This window comes from Trachemys scripta, chromosome 2 (genome assembly GCF_013100865.1).
Source record: "Trachemys scripta elegans isolate TJP31775 chromosome 2, CAS_Tse_1.0, whole genome shotgun sequence".
Lineage (NCBI taxonomy): Eukaryota > Metazoa > Chordata > Testudines > Emydidae > Trachemys > Trachemys scripta.
Window position 1 is genome coordinate 73,899,007 of NC_048299.1, and position 15,196 is coordinate 73,914,202.

Here is a 15,196-nt window from a genome sequence, read left to right on the forward strand (position 1 = left end):
CTATGACTGTGAAATTGACCAAAATGGATTGTGAATTTGGTAGGACCCTATTTATGAGACCTTCCTTTGAATCAAGTGTGACCCTGTCTCTACTAAACGCATCAGCGAAGATGGCGTTTTTGGTAGCCATTACATCTACTCTAATTGTTGAAGAGATAGGGTCCTTTAAGGCACACATTCCCTTCATTCTCCTCAATATATGTTCCATTCTGTATGCATCCGAAGAAGTGGGCTGTAGTCCATGAAAGCTTATGCTCTAATAAATTTGTTAGTCTCTAAGGTGCCACAAGTACTCCTGTTCTTCTTTTTGCGGATACAGACTAACACGGCTGTTACTCTGAAACCATTCCCTTCATGATATTTTTCAAAGATAAGGTTTTAGTACTACCACACCCCAAATTCTTATCTAAGGTTTCAACTGAATTTCATATTAACCAGGTCATGAACTTCCCAGTTTTCTTCCGTAAGCCACATTTGATTAAAGAGGATGCTGCACTGCACATACTCAATGTCAACATTGTATTAGCCTTTTACCAGACATAACTTACCAGTAATTCATATAGAAAATCTCGCAGACTTTTAGTATCAATTGCTGACAGATGTAAGAGATCTACAATTTCCAACCAAATACTCTGTAGGTGGATATCAGGATGTGTCGTTTCTTGTTATGTATCTAATGATATTCAAACTCCTCCTAGGATATTATCCCGTTCTCAGGCCCGGCTCTGCCGCCCCAAGCAAAAAAAAAAGCCATGATTGCCGGCGGCAATTGAAAAAAAAAAAAAAAAAGCTGCGTTCAGTTCAGTTCAGCGGCATGTCCTTTGCTCCTAGAGGGAGTGAGGGACCTGCCGCCCCTCTCCCTTGGTCGCCCCAAACACCTGCTTGTTAAGCTGGTGCCTGGAGCCAGCCCTGCCCATTCTACAAGGTCTTTCTCTACTTCAGTAGCTTTTCTCAAGAATTTTTCCATCACTGAGATCTGTAGAGCTGCAGCTTGGATCTCTGTACATGCTTTTTCAAAGCATTTTGCCGTAATCAATAATACAGCTTTGGATGCTGTGTTTGGCTCTGCAGTATTATCTAAAGCAGAAGTTCTCAAACTTCATTGCACCACAACTCCCTTCTGACAACAAAAATTACTACACGACCCCAGGAGAGGGGACCGAAGCCTGAGCCTGCCCAAGTCCTGCTGCCCTGTGGGGTGAGGGCAAAGCCCAAGGGATTCAGCCCCAGGCAGAGGGCCTGTAACCTGAGTCCTGCCACCCAGGGCTGAAGCCCGAGGCCTTTGGCTTCGGCCCAGAGGGGGGAGCATCAGCTTTGGCCCCGGGCCTCAGCAAGTCTAATGCCAGCCCTGGCAACCCCATTAAAATGGAGTCGCAACCCACTTTAGGGTCCCGACCCACAGTTTGAGAACCGCTGATCTAAAGTATTAGACTTGACTCCAACGCCCCTTCCCCCTGATGATGGTACTGCTCAGTAATCACCTGAAGTAAAGCACCTCTAAGGACAGCTCTTGAAGAAGGAGGAGAGCTTACTCACTCTGTGCAATAACTAGCTCATTGAGATGTGTCCACCTATGGGTGTTTCTCTACCTGCCCTCCTCCTCCTCTGCTTTAGAGTTTCCTTTATGGGACTTTGCAGTGGAGAAGGAACTGAGGTCGGTATGCTCATGCAGTCCTATATAGCTTTGGTGCAGGACACTAGCTGTATAGAGCAAATGCACAGGCCTAATGGACACTGCTACCAAAAATCTCTGATCAAAGGTACCTGGGGCCCATGCGTACCTGAAGCGGAGCACTCAAAGGGGAACGCATCTCAAAGAACTACAGTTACTGCATTAAGCAAGTAACTTCTCCTGCATAAGCTGCAGTTCTGAAAGGAGGAACATGCAGTTTTACCAAAGCAGATTCAGTTCACATTTTATAAAAAGATTCTCTAATAACGTATGGGGATGTGAGGTTTTAAAAGCAGCATTTATCACTGAAGCAGAAGACAATCCCCTATTATTAGAGTCCTTCAGCTGTGATAATTCTACTCAATTAGCAAAACGCTTTAATTAATGTAGTTTAGTTTAAAAGCAGGAAGAAAAGGTTAGTCATGCTTTCTTTTTATGCGTTACAAAAAATGTTTTCTAATAAATTTCTTTTATTGCTTTCTACTCAAGCAATTAAATGTAATCCAACTTCTGGAGTTTGTAAGTTAAATCTTAGCTTGTATTGTACCTTTAATTGAATTTCCTTTTTTAAGCACAAATACTTTTTTTTATTATTTTAAACTTTTTGCTGGTATTTCAAAATATCTTGGAGAACTTGGAGCCCAGTCATCAGATTTTTAAAGCCACAGAAAAGGATTAATTTATTCTCTGGTCTGTATCAGTTCTTAGCCCTGATTTTAGTTGAGTTTAACACAGCAACAGTAGGAGATCACATGACTTCCTTATATTTACCACATATTCTGCACTTTGACAGTAAAATGATCATATTCTGGTGCATTCATTAACCCTCCCAAAGATGTTCTGTGTACTGCAGTATTAAACATTCAGGGGAGAAATATCTTGAAGTCACCTAACCTTATGGGTGGAAACTTGTGTAGGGTTCCCAGTTAATGTATAACCAATGAATGCCTTGTTCTATCACACATACTGGTTCTGGAGGTCTAGACTACTGGATTTCTGATATTAATGGAATTTATTGATAAACAGGTACATTCTGGGACAAATTTTTGATGTAAAACTTCATTAAACTCTTTCCAGATTGGGATTTGACATATAATCTATCAGAAAAGGCTGCTTTTGCATATATTTCTTTGTTCAATGGTGGCTAGACTCTGACTGGAATGCAGCATTACTGCAGTCATACCACTGCAGAAATCAAATTAGCTGTTTAAAATGCCAAGAATTCAGCCCTAATTTGCATTTCCTGTTTTAGAAGAGACAAGGTTGGGGACACACTGCTGCAAAACACAGCTGCCTTTGTAGCTCATGCCACTAGATTTTGCAGAGTAGAACAGTTCCATTAGCTCTCTGAGCACCTGGCACGAGACCACAAAGAGTTTGATAGTGCTGCAATTATCAAGGGTGAGAGACACATTGACATTTCTCTCCTCACCCGCTTGGCAGATGGCAGAGTAGGAGAGTACTTCACTGTTGGCACTAGGGAGTATACAGCCTATGTTACTATTATCCTGTTTTTTTCATACAAAGACACACTCACCCTGTAATCATTATGTGGGATATGTTTTTGAAAACAACTTATTTTAATAGTTTCATTTTAAAATAACAGTTTGGTTTTGTAATTTTTTTATTTGTAAACAATTTTGATTATTAGGAAGCTACTTAAATAAATGCTTTAAAGAGGTTACTATAACTCTGCCTAGTTCTGTAGCAGATTTTCATCAGAGTATACATTTTCTCTTTTCTTGTTTTTTTCATTATTTGTGATAGATTCAGATCCTTTGTTTTAATTTTATCATTGTAAACTGCTAGGAAGGGTTTTGCTGTGTTATATCTATGACCTATTACCATATTTTGGGGACAATTTTTATAAAAGTGGATGTATTTGAGTCAGATTTGTAAAATTATACTAGTTTTGTTTAAGGAATACTAAAATGAAGATGGACTATAAAATGAATACTGCATCCTATTTCTTTTTACTCTTCTGAAAATTTCTAGAACCGTTCTTTGGTCTTCCTGAGTCAACTGCAGTTCTATTCAAGGATTAGATTTTGAAATTAGATACACTTTCTTTTAAAATGTTCTCTTGGCTCAAACCTACCCACAGTGGTGGATTTTGATTAGATTTTTCAGATATTTTCCCATATTTTTTACTAATGTTTCTGAATTGCGTATTAGGAAGTGGGGAGAATGCAGTAGGAGGAATAAGTAGGCTTAACAGTAACCAATGTGGATTTATTTTGGGGAAGGTGTTATAAGTGGAGCTGTAGCTCCTAAAATTGTTTTTAGTAGTACTTAATGTTTTAAAACATTTTCACTAGGTTCTGTAGGGTGGAATTGCACTTGACTTTACCATCTTAAAGTCCAAGACATTTTAACTAAGCTCACAAACTTCTATGTTTCTTTTTTAAATAGTTTTTAAAGGACAGTAACCCACATCATAAATACCTCTCATTTAATTCTACACAGTTTACAAACGATAAAACTTCCTGTTTTTAAGAGGTCATGAATGGAGTAAGAATGGAGACTCAGCTCTTGATAAATCAGAGTTTTGTTTAAGTACAAGGGTTTTTTTTGGCTGGTACAAAAATCTAACTGTTCAAATGTTAAAAGTAAATACAATTACTTAGTGGTTTTCAGAGCTGGCTTTAGAATTTTTGAGCAAGTTTGCAAATTTTGTTGTTGTTGTTGTTGCCCTTTTCCAGTCTGTTCTCTCCACTCCATAGAAAAACAAACAAACCCAAACCAAAATAAAAAAGGGGAACTGTGGAGGCAAAAACCCTAGGTGGCTTCAAGACTAAATTTGGTAAGTTTATGGACGGGATGGTATGATGGGACTCCCTATGATGGCATGTGGCCCATCCGCAACTGCCAGTAGCAAAAGTCCCCAATGGCTGGAGACGGGACACTAGATGGGGAAGGCTCTGAGTTACTATGGAAAATTGTTTCCCAGGTGTCTGACTGGTGGGTCTTGCCCACATGCTTAGGGTCTAACTGATAGTCATATTTGGAGTCAAGAAGAAATTTTTCCCCGGGTCAAATTGGCAGAGATCGTGGGGGGTTTTCGCCTTCCTCTGCAGCATGGGACATGGGTCACTTTGAGGCTTAAACTAGTATAAATGGTGAATTCTCTGTAACTTGAACTGTAACTTTAAACCATAATTTGAGGACTTCAGTAACTCAGACAGAGGTTAGGGTCTGTTTCAGGAGTAGGTGGGTGAGGTTCTGTGACCTGCAATGTACAGGAGGTCAGACTAGATGATGGTCCCTTCTGACCATAAAGTCTGAGTCTATAAAGCCTACTAATCAATTCCTATCCTCCCTCATCAAATCACTATGAGATTAGTCTTTGGCTACGCCTCAAACTTAATTGACATATTTACATAAAAAGTGTGCGGACTCTGAGGGAGGAAATTTAGGTTACCTCTCAGCTTCCTGCTGTGGAAGTGTAGTTAGCTGCTGGTGGTTTAGGTTTTCAAGGCTGTTCACAAGGAAATGGCTAGAAGTTTACTTTTCTACAATGAAAAATAGTTATCTTTTTCATGTATCTAGTTTACCCCTTTGAGGGGGCCTACAGCAATTGAATTCTGGCACCCAAACGTTAGCCCTGCTGGTGCCCACACTTTTTTACTGAAATTGTAATACTTGCAAATGAATCCCCTGCCTGCGTCCATCAATGTCCCCTAGTTCCATGAGTTCTTTTTCTAATAACCTTCTCTTTATCTTTTTTTCTTGTTCACCCTTTTGCCTTCTAGGTTGCTCCCACTTTTCTGTTCCCCCTCCCCTCTCCCCCCCCTCCCGAAAGCAAAACACTTGAACAACATGCATTTTAATGCATCCAAATGCAAAGCCATACATCTAGGAACAAAGAATATAAGTCACACTTATAAGATAGGGGACTGTCTTCTGGAGAACAGTGACTCTGAATAGGACTTAGGGCTCATGGTAAATAACCAGTTAATCATGAGCTCTTGGTGTGATGCAGTAGCTAAGAGGGTGAATACAGTCCTTGGATGTATAACAGGACAATATTGAGTGGAAGTAGAGATTACCTGTGCATGTGGCATTAGTGAGCCCATTGCTGGAATATTGTGTCCTGTTCTTCCACTTCATCCACTTCAAAAAGGATGTTGACAAACTTGAAAGGGTTCAGAAATGAGCTAAAAGAATTAGTCAAGTTCTGGAAAAATGCCTTATAGTGAAAGACTAACAAAGCTCAATCTATTTAGTTTGTCCAGGAGAAGGTTAAGAGGTAACTTGATAATGGTCTATAAGTACTTATCTGGGGAAGAAATTTCTGGTAGGAGCCGGTTCTTTGATCTAGCTGTAAAAGATGTTATCCGGTGACTGGAAGATGAAGCCAGACAAATTCAGAGTAGAAATAAGGTACAAATTTTTAATAGTAATTGATTATTATCAAGGGTAATTGACCATTGGAACAACTTACATAGGGATATGATGGAGTCTTCATCACTTAAAGTCCTTAAATCAAGATTGAATGTATTTCTAAAAGATATGCAATAGCTCAAAGAGACATTATGGGTTTGATACAGAAATTACTGGGTGAGGGATTTTTGGCCTGTGTTATGCAGGATGTCTGACTAGATGTTTACGGACGTCCTTTCTGTCCTTAAAATCTGTGAATCTATGACTACTTGCTGCTCATGGTGTGAAACATCCTCTGGTAGTTTGGGCCGGCTGTATAAGTGCCATGAACCTGATGCTATATATGTAAGTTGAAGGATCCGCCTGCTGCTTTATCTGTAGCTGTGGAAGCAGGTTGCTTAGACCATGTGTAGAGTGATGATGGCAGAAAATCCATGGCTGTGGAGCTTTTTGTCTTCCACTACTTTCCTCTACCCCAATCTCCCTGCACCCTCAAAAAAATAGTCCTCCACGGTGGCTCATTTCCTCAGGTTGGGAAATTGATATAATAATCTTATCCTCTAGACGAGTGGTTCTTAACCTGGGGTGCCTGCACCCCCTGGGGATGCGAGACATGCCAGATTTTTTTAGAAGGTAAATCATCGAAAACATAAATTAAGCACTGGCACATAAGTACAGCTACTTTGTTTCATCAAACCTATGTATTTATTATCATTATACATTTTTTAACTATTACTGTAATATACAAACAAAAATATATATCTAGGTTTAAAGAACTGACCTACTTCAACGATTTTTGATAAGGGGTGTCAGAAGATATTTTGATTTTTGATAAGGGGTGCGAGAACATATTTTGAGAACCAAAGGGGTGCAGGCTGCAGTAAAGGTTAAGAACCGCTGCTCTAAACTCTCACTATTTTTGTTCGTTTATTTGTTTTTAAGAGGAAAGAAAAATGCTACTAAATTCTGTGGCCTGTGTTATACAGGAGGTCAGACTAGATGATCTCAATGGTCATCCATAAATGAAAAAAGACATATATAGTATCTAAACACAAACTGCTATGCATACTGTGCTATCAAGCTCATATGTTTTATATTATATTGTATAACATAGATAATACATTATTTAGTAGTTAGTAGTACTTAGTCTTCCAGTTTTGAGGAATAACTTTTTTCCTCAGGTATGAATAATAAAGGTCCTTGTAAAAATGCATTTGTGAAATTTTTAGACTATAAACCCAGTTACATTTATTAAAAGATTCATCTGCTGATACATTTTTTTGTATTTAAAAATATGGTGATCAAATTTAGGTATGATCTTTGTAATTTGGCACTCAATTTCTCCAGGTTACACCAGTATAACTGAGAACAGAATTTAGCCCAATGCTGTTAGCTAAATTATTACATACAGTCAAATTTTTTTTATACGGCATGTTGGGGGGCGGTAAGTGAAAAATTCCGGTTAACTAAGAGGGAGGGAGTTTGGGTGTAGGAGGGGGTGTGGGACGTGGGCTCTGGGAGGGAGTTCGGGTGTGGGAGGGGGCTCGGGCAGGGGATTGGGCTGCGGGAGGGGGTTTAGATGCTGTATTTGGGGGGCGCTCACCTCTGGTGGCTACCTGCAAGCGGCAAATTGTCCCTGCTGTTCCTAGGCGGAGGCACAGCAGACGGGACTCTCCGCACTGCCCCTGCCTAGCCCCAAGCGCTGATTCCGCAGTCCCGTTGGCCAGGAACTGTGGCCAATGGGAGCTGCGGGGAGCAGCACCTTCAGGCGGAGGCAGCACGCAGAGCCACCTGCCGCAACTCCACCTAGGAGCAGCAGGGACAATTTGCCGCTTGTGGGGAGCCACCAGAGGTGAGCGCCACCTGGATCCGGCATCCCACACCCCCTCCTGCACCCTGTGCCCTGAGCCCCTTCCTACTCCCAGAGCCCGTGCCCCCCACCCCTTCCCATACCCCAATCCCCAGCCCCACACCACCTCCTGTACCTAAACTCCCTCCCAGAACTCGCACCCCACACCCCCTCCTACCCTCCGAACCCCTCATGGCCGTTCCTCCACCTAGGAGTATCAGGAACATGTCGCTTCTTCTGGGGAGCCACGCAGAGCCAGATAGGGAGCCTGCCGGCCCCTCGCCAACTCCATTATAAACCGGATTTTCTAGGAAGATTAGAAATACTGGTTTATAGAGCTTTCCGGTTGGTACAGGGCCAGATAACACAGCTTTTACTGTATTATGTTTGATCCCTGTTTTTTGTCAAGTGTGTTTCCTATTACTGCTATTAAGATTTTAAGTCTGTAATTTCTCTGCCTCTTCCCTGATAACTCCTGTATCCAAAAAAAGGTTTTAGATATAACTGTAAGCTGAATGTTCCCCATGTATCTCTTGTCACATCTGAGTACTGGGATGGATTTTATCCCGCTCTAGAGTATTGTCTCTCCTAATCCTTGTTCTAGCTGATCCTATCCTCCTTTAATATTTCATCTTTCCCTGGAAGGAATTCATCTGGCATTGTCCCTCATTCTTCTTTGTAAACTTGTTAGGAAAAAAAATGATATATTTAGCAATATCTACCTCCTCTGTCAGCAGACCTATGTGTTTACTTAGACTTTCTCAGGAATGGATTCTGCCATGTTGAGTGGGAAAAGGGGAATTGTGCATTTAGGGAGTGTTTCAGTGTTGACATAATGTCAAAGTAGAATTTTTTGTAATGTGGTAATAAGGATTGAATTGCTTGTATTTACTGTCAAGGATGGTGGGATTGCACAAGTTGAAATAAATAAGTATTTTCTTTGCCGTCTCTTAGCCGATGTGCTAACTCCTTCCTTAATCTCTAACTTTGTATGTACAAAAAGAATGAGGAGTACTTGTGGCACCTTAGAGACTAACAAATTTATTTGGGCATAAGCTTTCGTGGGCTAAAACCCACTTCATCGGATGCATGCAGAGGAAAATACAGGAGGAAGATATATATACACAGAGAACATGAAAAAATGGGTGTTGCTATGCCAACTCTAACGAGACTAATCAATTAAGGTGGGCTATTATCAGCAGGAGAAAAAAAACTTTTGTAGTGATAATCAGGATGGCCCATTTCAAACAGTTGATAGGAAGTAACAGTAGGGGAAAAATTAGCCTGGGGAAATAGTTTTTACTTTGTGTAATGACCCATCCACTCCCAGTCTTTATTCAAGCCTAATTTAATGGTGTCCAGTTTGCAAATTAATTCCAGTTTATGCAGTTTCTCGTTAGAATCTGTTTTTGAAGGTTTTTTGTTGAAGAATTGCGACTTTTAGGTCTGTAATTGAGTGACCAGGGAGGTTGAAGTGTTCTCCGACTGGTTTCTGAACGTTATAATTCTTGACGTCTGATTTGTGTCCATTTATTCTTTTGCATAGAGACTGTCCGGTTTGGCCAATGTACATGGCGGAGAGGCATTGCTGGCACATGAAGGGATTTATCACATTGGTAGATGTGCAGATGAACGAGCCTCTGATGGTGTGGCTGATGTGATTAGGTCCTATGATGGTGTCCCTTGAGTAGATATGTGGACAGAGTTGGCAACAGGCTTTGTTGCAAGGATAGGTTCCTGGATTAGTGTTTTTGTTGTTTGGTGTGTGGTTTCTGGTGAGTATTTGCTTCAGGTTGGGGGGCTATCTGTAAGCGAGGACTGGCCTGTCTCTCAAGATCTGTGAGAGTGAGGGATCGTCCTTCAGGATAGGTTGTAGATCCTTGATGATGTGCTGGAAAGGTTTTAGCTGGGGGCTGAAGGTTTTCATAGATTCATAGATTATAGGACTGGAAGGGACCTCGAGAGGTCATCGAGTCCAGTCCCCTGCCCGCATGGCAGGACCAAATACTGTCTAGACCATCCCTGATAGACATTTATCTAACCTACTCTTAAATATCTCCAGAGACGGAGATTCCACAACCTCCCTAGGCAATTTGTTCCAGTGTTTAACCACCCTGACAGTTAGGAACTTTTTCCTAATGTCCAACCTAGACCTCCCTTGCTGCAGTTTAAACCCATTGTTTCTGGTTCTATCCTTAGAGGCTAAGGTGAACAAGTTCTCTCCCTCCTCCTTATGACACCCTTTTAGATACCTGAAAACTGCTATCATGTCCCCTCTCAGTCTTCTCTTTTCCAAACTAAACAAACCCAATTCTTTCGGCCTTCCTTCATAGGTCATGTTCTCAAGACCTTTAATCATTCTTGTTGCTCTTCTCTGGACCCTTTCCAATTTCTCCACATCTTTTTTAAAATGCGGCGCCCAGAACTGGACACAATACTCCAGCTGAGGCCTAACCAGAGCAGAGTAGAGCGGAAGAATGACTTCTTGTGTCTTGCTCACAACACACCTGTTAATACATCCCAGAATCATGTTTGCTTTTTTTACAACAGCATCACACTGTTGACTCATATTTAGCTTGTGGTCCACTATAACCCCTAGATCCCTTTCTGCCGTACTCCTTCCTAGACAGTCTTTTCCCATTCTGTATGTGTGAAATTGATTTTTCCTTCCTAAGTGGAGCACTTTGCATTTGTCTTTGTTAAACTTCATCCTGTTTAACTCAGACCATTTCTCCAATTTGTCCAGATCATTTTGAATTATGACCCTGTCCTCCAAAGTAGTTGCAATCCCTCCCAGTTTGGTATCATCCGCAAACTTAATAAGCGTACTTTCTATGCCAGTATCTAAGTCGTTGATGAAGATATTGAACAGAGCCGGTCCGAAAACAGACCCCTGCGGTACCCCACTTGTTACGCCTTTCCAGCAGGATTGGGAACCATTAATAACAACTCTCTGAGTACGGTTATCCAGCCAGTTATGCACCCACCTTATAGTAGCCCCATCTAAATTGTATTTGCCTAGTTTATCGATAAGAATATCATGCGAGACCGTATCAAATGCCTTACTAAAGTCTAGGTATACCACATCCACCGCTTCACCCTTATCCACAAGGCTCGTTATCCTATCAAAGAAAGCTATCAGATTGGTTTGACATGATTTGTTCTTCACAAATCCATGCTGGCTGTTCCCTATCACCTTACCACCTTCCAAGTGTTTGCAGATGATTTCCTTAATTACTTGCTCCATTATCTTCCCTGGCACAGAAGTTAAACTAACTGGTCTGTAGTTTCCTGGGTTGTTTTTATTTCCCTTTTTAGGTGACAGCTAGTGGTATTCTGTTACTTTCTTTGTTTGGCCTGTTCTGGAGTAGGTGACTTCTGGGTATTCTTCTGGCTCTGTCAGTCTGTTTTATCACTTCAGCAGGTGGGTACTGTAGTTTTAAGAACGCTTGATAGAGATCGTGTAGGTGTTTGTCTCTGTCTGAGGGATTGGCGTAAATGCGGTTGTATCTTAGAGCTTGGCTGTATACAATGGATTGTGCGATGTGGTCTGGATGAAAGCTAGAGGCATGTAGGTAAGTATACCAGTCAGGTAGGTTTCCGGTATAGGGTGGTGTTTATGTGACCATCGCTTATTAGCACTGTAGTGTCCAGGAAGTGGATCTCTTGTGTGGATTGGTCCAGGCTGAGGTTAATGGTGGGATGGAAATTGTTGAAATCATGGTGAAATTCCTCAAGGGCTTCTTTTCCATGGGTCCAGATGATGAAGATGTCATCAATGTAGCGCAAGTAGAGTAGGGGCGTTAGGGGACGAGAGCTGAGGAAGTGTTGTTCTAAGTCAGCCATAAAAATGTTGGCATACTGTGGGGCCATGCGGGTAGGGCCTAAGGAGAAAGTCTACATAGGCAGACAATTCTGCTGTCAGGGTGCCTGAGATGATGGGACGTCCAGGTTTATGGATCTTGGGTAGTAGATAGAATACCCCTGGTCAGGGTTCTTGGGGTGTGTCTGTGCAGATTTGTTCCTGTGCTTTTTCAGGGAGTTTCTTGAGCAAATGGTGTAGTTTCTTTTGGTCACCCTCAGTGGGATCAGAGGGTAATGGCCTGTAGAATGTCGTGTTAGAGAGCTGCCTAGCAGACTCCCGTTCATATTCCAACCTATTCATGATGACGAGAGCACCTCCTTTGTCAGCCTTTTTGATTATGATGTCGGAGTTGTTCCTGGGGCTGTGGATGGCGTTGTGTTCTGCACGGCTGAGGTTATGGAGCAAGTGATGCTGCTTTTCCACAATTTCAGCACTCTATGTAGAAGTCCAGTCAGTTGTTTCAACCTTCAGGAGGAGTCCACGCAGAATCCTTCTTTTTGTAGTGTTGGTAGGAAGGTTTCTGTGGATTAGTGTGCTGTTCAGAGGTGTGTTGGAAATATTCCTTGAGTTGGAGACATCAAAAGTAGGATTCCAGGTCACCACAGAACTATATCATGTTCTTGGGGGTGGAGGGGCAGAAGGAGAGGCCCCGAAATAGGACAGACTCTTCTGCCGGGCTAAGAGTATAGCTGGATAGATTAACAATATTGTTGGGTGAGTTAAGGGAACCACTGTTGTGGCCCCTTGTGGCATGTAGAAGTTTAGATAGTTTAGTGTCCTTTTTCCTTTGTAGAGAAGCAAAGTGTGTCTTGTAAATGGCTTGTCTAGTTTTTGTAAAGTCCAACCACGAGGAAGTTTGTATGGAAGGTTGGCTTTTTATGAGAGTATCCAGTTTTGAGAGATCATTCTTAATCTTTCCCTGTTTGCTGTATAAGATATTGATCAGGTGGTTCCACAGTTTCTTTGAGAGTGTGTGGCACAATCTCTCAGCATAGTCTGTGTGGTATGTAGAAAGTAATGGATTTTTTACCTTCCATCCTTTTGGTATGATGTCTCTGTTTGCATTTGGAAAGGAAGATGGTGTCTGTCTGTATCTGTATGAGTTTTTTCATGAAGTTGATGGATTTCCACTGCATACGGCTAAATTCAGTGCCATGTATGGTGACAGGTTTCAGAGTGGTAGTATTCTCTTAATCCTTACCATTACCTCTTTTTTCTATCAGTATTGGCCTGTTTATAGTTAAAGTATGTTTATTGCTGCATAGTCCACAAGACCATTATGTGGGTTTGTATTTCTTTCCATTGCTCCACTGTCCTTTACCTCCATTGCATTATACCAGGTGATTTATTTCTAGCTCTTCCCATCCCACATCTTTACTCTTGATGTTTAGCATATTGTGTTTTGTGTTGTGCAGCCAACAGCATCAAGATGGAACATTTAACTCTTGGACTTGTATTCTCAGAAAAATGAGAGTCAGTGCTCTTTTCCATTTTATGACAATTAGAGCACTGAGTCAGGAAAAAAGTTGGGCATACATGTATATAAATACCATTTAAAGCATGTGTATAAGAACCATTGATATAAGTGGGACTTAAGCATGTGCTTAAAGTTAAGTTTCCCTGTGTAGAGATGCTTTTCTGAATCAGGGCCAAGTTGCTGCCATCAGACTCATGGCAAGTTGCTAGCCCAGACTTCAGTAGGGTAAACATTGAGGGGCTCTGGCTTAGATGCTTATGCAAACAACTGTGTAGCCCCCCACCCCAATAAACACCTGTCTTGATAGCTTGGAACTTGTTGTTTATTGTGGGGGGGCTGTAGCTTTATGTCAAATACAAAGAGTGATGAACAAGGATTAAGTTTAACTTTGAATTTTCTGGTCTTTGTTGGGTTAAGTGTTTATATAATCCTTTGCTATATAATTATGGCTAATTTAGCCTATTCCTTCCACTCCTTATATTTAGAATATCCTCCCAATTAATGTTGGCCAGTTCACCGCTTCTGTGTATCATTCCAGCTGTAAAGTCCAAATTCCTGTTGTGTTGTATTGTTTTGTAGTCCACCCACTAGGACTTCTAGATTATACTCTTTCTGGGGCAGGAACTCTGTTATTTATTTTTGTTTGGCACATTTTACCATTGTATTATGTCATGTAAATCTATTGTGACATATACATCTTATGCTTTCACTATGTACTACAGTTCTTATCCTAGATTCAGATTCCAACCAGGTCAGTATCAATATGAATAGTTTGATTTTTATCAGGAATCACAAATGTATAAATAAAGAAGAATGATACAGGACATAGTGAAAATATAAGATTATAATAAAACAAACCTAATGGACGTACGCATTTATTTGCAAAGTATAAATAATTTTTGAGCTGGAAAAGTCAGGAGTAATCGTGGCATAGTATGCCATCACTATTTCTCACATAATTAACAATAAATCCTTTTTAGGTATCTTGGAATTAAAATTTGCAGAATGCTTTTGTATTACTCTTCTTTACTTGCCATAAACTGTATAATAGAGTATTGAATTTTTTTTTCCCCCAGCATATTCTACTGGCATTGAAGTTTGTCATGGCATTTGTGATTCCTGATAAACCACGGGATATCCAGATAAAACTGGCCAGGTTGGAATTTGAATCTCTAGAAGCTCTCAAACAGCAGGTATGGGCAACTCACTTGGGGAAACAAATGTACTAGTTTGGGGGACCAAAAGAAAAGGTAAATTATGGAAATTGTCAGTATTATGCTTCTGTTTCAATTGCATGGTACTAGATATTAGCATCTTAAAGGGGCATACATAGTATCAATCTAAAATGTAAAATAATTTACAAATTGTTTTTAAAAAACCCTATTATTGATGCAGAAGCTTTCAGTGATTTAGTCATTGATCATTCCAATTAAAACAATTTTTGGCTGGAGTTTAACTATCCTTCTGTATTGTTTGCAGCCAAAATAAAGCAGTGTTTAACAAAAACAGAAGAAAATGCCTATCAATAAATATGAAATTGATTAGTATATTTTAATCACATCGACTGAAAAGCAAAAAGCAAACAGCATTAATGCTGAAAAGTAAATTAAATTTTAAAAAGTACTTTAAATTCTAATAATTTCAGTTATTGTTAGGTAACAGAGAGATCAACATTTTTAACCTGACAGTGTCTCATGAATTTGCCTTGAATTTGCCAGATTAGGTCAGGTATCTTTATTTTTTTTAAGAAAACACCCACTTTCTTGTTTATAATGATACTTTCTTTCCTTTGTAAAGAGCTTTGAAATCTATGGATTTAAAGCTCTCTATAAGAAATGGTGTTCATTGAACTGGCATCACATGTAAATTGTGGTTGGCCACTGTATGGATGAATATTGTTATTGTAAGCACTCTTGGCATGGATTGTTTAAAATAATCATTTCAATATTT

General features: G+C 40.4%; 1 protein-coding gene across 3 annotated transcripts in view; it reads left to right on the forward strand.

Moving 5' to 3' along the window:
- The window catches only part of ANO10 (anoctamin 10), a 233,773-nt gene that overhangs the window by 147,691 nt on the left and 70,886 nt on the right, over nt 1-15,196 (forward strand). For 2 of the 3 annotated variants that reach the window (XM_034760861.1, XM_034760863.1), the window contains one exon: nt 14,323-14,439. The exons of the other annotated variant lie outside the window; for it this stretch is intronic. In XM_034760861.1, the coding sequence (XP_034616752.1) occupies nt 14,323-14,439 (117 nt within the window). The remainder of the gene's footprint in view (nt 1-14,322; nt 14,440-15,196) is intronic. 3 annotated transcript variants of the gene reach the window in all.